The sequence below is a fragment of the Podarcis liolepis genome, assembly GCF_965112155.1.
Source record: "Podarcis liolepis genome assembly, chromosome: 1".
Classification (NCBI taxonomy): domain Eukaryota; kingdom Metazoa; phylum Chordata; class Lepidosauria; order Squamata; family Lacertidae; genus Podarcis; species Podarcis liolepis.
The window spans coordinates 68109253-68116688 of NC_139554.1; the positions used below are offsets into that span (position 1 = coordinate 68109253).

At 40.8% G+C, this 7436-nt stretch overlaps 1 protein-coding gene across 2 annotated transcripts in view; it reads left to right on the plus strand.

Annotated features, from left to right (window-relative positions):
* The window catches only part of GALNT18 (polypeptide N-acetylgalactosaminyltransferase 18), a 336801-nt gene extending 329831 nt beyond the window's left edge, over positions 1–6970 (plus strand). For both annotated transcript variants that reach the window (XM_083477681.1, XM_083477680.1), the window contains exon 11: positions 6502–6970. In XM_083477681.1, the coding sequence (XP_083333807.1) occupies positions 6502–6648 (147 nt within the window). In that variant the 3' untranslated portion in view covers positions 6649–6970. The remainder of the gene's footprint in view (positions 1–6501) is intronic.
* The last annotated feature ends 466 nt before the right edge of the window (positions 6971–7436 follow it).

Sequence of the window (7436 nt, forward strand, 5' to 3'; positions counted from 1 at the left end):
ATGAGTGCATCTAAAATACAGTGGTACCTCGGGTTAAGTACTTAATTTGTTCCGGTGGTCCGTTCTTAACCTGAAGCACCACTTTAGCTAATGGGGCCTCCTGCCGCCGCGCCACCAGAGCACGATTTCTGTTCTCATCCTGAAGCAAAGTTCTTAACCTGAGGTACTATTTCTGGGTTAGCGGAGTCTGTAACCTGAAGTGTATGTAACCCGAGGTACCACTATATAAAGTAACCTAGGTGAAGCCTTTGATAGGCAGCCAGCTTTAATGGAGCTTTCTTTTTGACAGTCATGTTTTTCTCTCCCCTCACTACTGATTGTTTGGGGTGTGCTTGTGTCAACACAGACTTCTTGCCTGCACTGAAGGCTTTAGGTTTAAAGAAGATGGCTGAGTTTGCTTCCATGGGAGCCAAGTGTTCACACACATTCATTGCATAGCTGTCAACCATCCCTTATTTGGCGGGAAACTCCCTTATCCCAGCGCTATTTCCCACTGCTGTCCCTTATTAATGATGACCCTTAAATTTCCCGGGTTTCAAAGGAAGCAGCCGGCCAGGGAGGAGGGAGGCTCCAACTGTGTTGCTTGGCTGCGTTGCTCACCCAATAAGGAGTCTAAGAACGACTGGGGGGGGTGGAGCTTGCATGTCTTGTGCCGATCAAATCGACCTTGTTGCCTGGGGACTCGCCTTTGCTCAGCACTTCCCAGCGGAAAGGTGACAGTGGTTTTCCTTGCTGCATCCCCTTTGCCGGGTTACTGCGTTGTGAGGCTTTGTTTGGCTGCTGGCTGGGCTTTCTGCCTTTGGCTCGGAGGGGCTCAGAAGTTGAACATACCTGTGCTTGGAATCAGATGGATAAGTCATTGACGGCCCACTCACCCTTGCCGGGGAAAAGGTCTGTTTGGAGTGGGGCACATGGTGGGGGGAAAGGAAAGGCACTCTCGTGGGAGGGGGGGCTTTTGGATTTGTTTTTGAGGTTCCTTTGATTGACGGTTATGGGGGAAAGGAAAGGAGCTGGTTGACTAAAATCCCTTATTTTGGCTGCTGGTCCCTTATTTTCGAGGCTGCTGGTCCCTTATTTTCAAATCTGTAAGGTGACAGCTATGATTCATTGACAGTTGTAGCCATCACCTCCTAATGCTTCAAGTGGGAATGTAGGTTCTATTGAGAATTGGGGGCTCCGATTTTGCAGGTGTAATACCTGAATACCTGGTTTCTTGCAGAGGAACCTGGGAGACTTTATTAGGTGTTGGTGATGGAGGAAGATTGAAGCACTTGTTTGGAGATGGGGGGAAATTTTGCATGTTGACACCACAGGCTTCATAAGGGTCCTCTCTAGACTGTCACTATCCCCCCCCCACACCCTTTCATAATACTAGAACTCATGGCCATCCAAAGGAACTGAATGTTTAGATTCAGGACAGAAAAAAGAAAGTATTCCTGCAGTGCATAGTTGAACTATGGAATTTGCTCCCACAGCAGGCAGCGATGGCCACCAACCTAGATGGCTTTAAAAGAGGAATAGGCAAATTCATAAAAGAGAGGACTTTCAAAGGCTACTAGTCACGCAGGGTATGCTCTGTCTCTGCAGTGGGAAGCAGTAATGTTTCTGAACACTAGTTTCTGGAAATCACAGGGGAAAGTGCTTTTGCGCTCAAATCCTGTGTGCACAGGCCTCTGGTTGTCTGCTGAGAACAGGATGCTGAACGATGTGGGTCATTGGCCTGATCCAGCAGGCGCTTTTTATGTTCTTATGTACAGGAGAGAATCAATTGCATGCCAAGAAATTTAGTGGATTAAAGTGCTCTCCGATACTCCTGCAGAACAAACCCATTTAACACAAAAAGTTTGCTTGCTTTTTTTTTTTAAGAAAATGACTGGAAAATGCACTAGAAAGTGTGGGATAGCAGAAAATCCACCCAAACGAAGCAGGTTAAATGTTCAGTAAACAGCAGGTGTTGAATAACCTTCATGCAAATAGTTCAGAATGAATGCGCAATAAACAATAGATAAACCCAGTTCTTAATCCAGTTCAGCCCTATTAAACTCAGTTGGGCTTGCATTATTAACTTTCCTTCAGTATTTAATTTCCATTGCTATATGCCATTGTCTTCCAGCCGGATTTAAATTGTCTTTATTAAAATGTCTTAATTAAAAAAAGTATTAGATGTTCATATATAAAATAGTTGTTAAGTACCACAAAAATAATATAAATGGTTATCCACTCTAGCATTCCCATTATAAGTGAAATAGATTGCAAGAGTTGATGTTAATGAAAACTATAAATGCATGCACATTTTGAGGGCATTTTTGAATATTCTAATACAAGCATTCAGTCGGATTCATCATTATACTTCATTATTGTAAATCTGCAAAATAGAAAATCACTTTGTAAGTCAAGAATCTCAGTAAAGAAAGCAGTTTCCCACAATTGGGACAGAAAGGTTAGCAAAAAGTATTTTTTGATCACTGCTGTATAATGGCTTGCCTTGTGCACTTTGGTAGGAAAACCTAACTACTATAGAGACAGACTTCTCAATAGTAGTCCTGAGTGGCTCTGTCATTCATGGTAGGGACTCTGGTCTAATGCAGACTCCCATTCTGGATGGGAGACGCAAGGTGACTTTTGCCAAATCCCCTTTCCCCTGATCTGCACTGTGGAGAATATCCCAGTCGTCTAGAGTAGGTTTTCTGGAGGGTGAAGAAGGAAAGAAAAATAAGCAGCTTCCCCTCCTACCTTCCTTTGAGGGGCAGTGTTTTTACACTTTGAATTTTCAGTATATTGCAGGTTCCTTTTGGGAAGCTCAGCTTTGTGAAATTCGTCCCTATTCACTGACGCTGACACTGTGGTGTTCTAAGAGGATTGGCTTTGCACAGTAAGAATAAACATTGAGGAACAGGAAATAACATGTCAACCATCCTGAAATCTTTTGATGAAGGGTGGTATATAAATCTAATCAATAATAACAACAAAAACTGTAGCAAACCTAGGTGAAAAGAAAACCCAAATCCTCACTGTAGTTATACCACATTGGTTATTGAACACGGATGTATCCAGCAAACCGAGGATCTTATACTGAATATGGTTATATCACTCATAGAATGTGCTCCCTTCTTACTGGATTGTTGCAAACTCCATACTGGTGTAAGGAACAAACATTATGGGAGCGACCCAACACCTTTCCAGTAAATTTGGCAGGACTTTCCTTCCTCCTCACTGCAACCCCCAATCTGCATTGGAGGGGATGCCAACACCCCGAGCCAGTTTTGGGGTGCACAGGGGGCCGCAGGGGAGCAAGACACCACAGTTGGCTATCACCCTCCTGTAATTCACTGACCATTTTGCTGTGGTGTAATAATAATGTTTCATGCTACATTTATCACAGGATAATTAATTTTAACTTTCATTTCATATCTTGAATGTGTAAACTGTCTTATCTTAGGAAATTGTCTAATAGTTGGGGCAATAGTTGCAATTGTGAAACAATTAGTTGGGTCAATATAATCACTCAGTGCCACTTACTAGTTGCAGTCTTCCAGTCAGTCAACCAAAGCCAAGACATATATGAATTAGATAATTGATATATGAGAAGCCCATCTCCTCTTCATGTCCACTCCAATGGGCATGAGTCAATGCAGTACTTCAGTCTAGTAGTGCAAAACTGATTTGTAATATACTGAACGCTGATACAGCTAATGCAGTGAGCAGAGAATGGGGTTAAAATAATCCAATAAATTATTTATTGTGAATCGTTCAACTAGGAATATATGCTATGCACAATTGGATGCCATTATCCTTTTTAAGTACCCAATCTTTGTACAACTCGTGCTTTTATCTCCCTTTATCCCTTTTATCTACATAGCTGCTTTTGTCTTAATAGTGACTAACACTTCATATTCAACCTTGAGAATCTGACTTTTGTTTAGCAGAAAGGGAAAGGGAAGAAAGTATATTCTTTTTTCTCCATTGAAGAGGAAAAAAACCCCAAAGATTGAAATTAATAGAATTTATCAGAATCACAAATCATAGGATGGTATTAAGTTTGGACAACAATGTCAGGATAAGATTAATAGTTCTTTTCCCGATTAAGTAGCTCAATCTCTCCCTTTGTTATAGGAGTCATTCATAGCCTTTCAGAGTAAATGTAACCTTGAAAGCAAGTGGTAATTAGCATTTAAAGAGAAAAATAATAGTCAAGCTCTAATCTTGTATTAGGCGTATGGTAAATATATATATATTGACATCAAATTCTGCTTTATTGGCTCATCTGGCATAATTCACAACCCTCTGAACACCAGTTGTCGGAGAACACCTGCAGGACCCCCAGGTATAGGGGCAGTATATAAATTCAGTAAACAATAAAATAATAATAAATGCACCCATCTCCTGCTTTTAGGCCTCCCATAGGCCTCTGGTGGGAAGTGGAATGCTGAACTCTTGGTCAGATTCAGCCAGGCTCTTCTTAAGGCCAGTTACCCAACCAGAATGGTGGGGAACTGGGTTCTTTTTCCTTTGTGATACTATCCTGCTTAGGATTAAAACTTTGTGACTAGAGATAGTTTACAGAGCAAAAGATAGGAAACCAGCTGGATGGTGATGCCATGCAGTCTGCTTCTGATCTCACAATCTTAAGGTAGAATATGGAAGGAAGTGGCTGACATTCGAGTGAGGATCTGTTAGATACTGTGCAGGTTTTATCCTGTCCTTGGACTGGATAGTCCTTCAAATAGAGGACTCTCCTCTGTAAAGTAGGACACCTGGCCACCCTAATTAATTTGTTACTTTAAAGTGTTACTTTAAGAAGCCTCCTTTTCTTTTCACAAATGTAGCATATTTTTCCATTGCTACAAGAAGCATTATATGGGGGGAAATATGTGAAGTCCTAGAAGTGGAAAACTGCAGAGTTACTTGACAGTGGTAAATCAGCCAAGTGGTTGTAATATCTGGGTGCTGTTGATTTTTATACAGGCAGGATATCACAGAATTTATTTCTGTTAGAAGCTTCCTATTTCTGTTGAAATGACTATTGTTACATTTTATTCCATTTTTGAATCACTCCATATGAAGAATCTCAAAATGCTTTCTCAATACAATTGAGTCTTAGAACAGAATGGAGAAGGTGTTATACAAACTTAACTAGGCAAAGACAGATGTGGTTCAAAAAGATATCAGATTGTAGTAAATCAGCAATGGCTATTCTACAAATGCAAATTAAAAGTCCGCAGTCAGTTATACTGAAGTAATTCCTATACGGCCTAGGACCCTCGTACCTACGGGACCGCCTCTCCTGGTATGTCCCACGGAGGACATTACAGTCTTCATATAAAAATATATTGGAGATCCAGGGCCACAGGGACGTTAGGCTGGCCTCAACCAGAGCCAGGGTTTTTTCGGCTGTGGCCCCAATCTGGTGGAACACTCTGTCACAAGAGACTAGGGCCCTGCGGGACTTGACATATTTCCGCAGGGCCTGCAAGACAGAGCTGTTCCACCAGGCCTTTGGCTAAGGCACAGTCTGACCCCCTCATTTGGTAATCCTCACAGAACTAGCCCAATGGTTGCCATTAATTTGATTTTGAATTGATTTTAGAATGAATTGATTTTAGAATACATTTCAATTAATTGATTGTGATTTTATGTAAACTGTGTTACTTTTATTGTTGTTAGCCGCTCTGAGCCCGGCTTCTGCTGGGGAGGGCGGGATATAAAAAATTATTATTATTATTATTATTGTTGTTGTTGTTATTGTTGTTATTATTATTATTAAAATGCTTAGGATTGCAGAATAGGGTTGGACAAATCTACAGAAGGCTATTTACTCTTGGGTGTTTGCGAAGCTTCTTTCTAAACCTGCTGCCATCTTTGACATTTGCACTGGGTTTTGTAGTTTCTGTGTCTTGTAGCATAATCTCACTGCAGGTTTATTTGGGAATCTTAGTATTGGCTTATAAGAGTTTATATCCTTCGCTTCTTCCCAGGAGCTGTGTACACAGGTCTAACCCCATTTTATCCTCACAACGACATTGTGATATTGCCACTTCTTGACTAGGTATTCTAATGTGGAACTGACTCTCTTGACCCAGTAATAATCATAGAGTTGTAAGGGACCACGAGGGCCAGGAATCTTTGCCCGATGTGGGGCTTGAACCCACAACCCTGCAGTTAAGAGGCTCATGCTCTACCGACTGAGCTATTCCAATGGTTAATATTAGCAGGATGTACCTGCTGAAACATGGAAGGTTATGTAGCTTCCAGTGGGAGAACAATGAGTGGGCAATGCTAAAAAATACTCCTGGCTGGAAGCACTCAGGATACTCTTGAGACCCATGATAGATCTTCATGGTTGAGCAGTGAATTGAATCTTGGTTTCAATCTGACTGTTCCCCCCATGGATACTCACCTATGGCTGACTGCTGAATGACTCTTAAATCCAAATGATCATGAGACGGAAGTGGTGATAGGTGACTTTTGATTAAATGTGTTTTTCTTTCTTCGTTTTTAAAGGGAGGTCCAATCCAGAACAGAAAATCCAAACGTTGTCTGGAGCTGCAGGAAAACAGTGATAATGAATTTGGATTTCAGCTAGTTTTACAGAAATGTTCTGGCCAGCGCTGGTCTATCACAAACATCCTGAAAAGCTTGCCGTTATAGACTTTCAGGAAAAACAACAACAATCCTTCTACACAATTCTCTTGCTACTGTGTAGCAACCGTTTGCAATGTTGCCTGCTGTACTATATATTTTTTTCTTCCTCTTTTAACCTTTGTGTGTGCGTGTATGAGTGGCTGGGTGTTGGATTTGTGGGCTGAGAACAGAGATTTTTATTTCATAATGACATTTTCATGGCATTTATAGAGAGATGCTGAATGACAGGTAATGGTAGAATATCTTAAAATATTTTGCAACTGTAAATAGGGAACAAATGGAGAATATTTATAACTCGGACAATAAAATTTTATTGATTAAAAACACAGCCTAATACTGTCTTTGATGAGTTTGTTGTGGAACAGGTTTGAGACAACCCAGGTGCTCAACAGATTTCTAATCTGCTTTTTTCTTACGCCTTTGCAAGGAACACTTCCTACATCAGTGCTACACATTCATTTACGAAGACATTCCCTTGCATAAAAATAAAAACTGTTGGCATTTCAACCATAAATAGTATCACAGCATTTGTGTATATTTAAAAATACACATAACATTTTAGAATTGCTACATGTCATTTGCCTTTCTTCATTCCTTTTTTATTTATTTGCACTGTGGTAGCACCTTAGAGATTCATTTTCCCAGGGAGTATTTAAAACAAATATATTCTATATATTTACTGATGAACACCACAGGCCCACTTTTTAGCTTTTTCGAAAATATTGACTTATCTATCCTACGGGTCCCCCCACTGAGATTCCAGAGGGTTTTTTGTGACCCCACAACACCCCCTT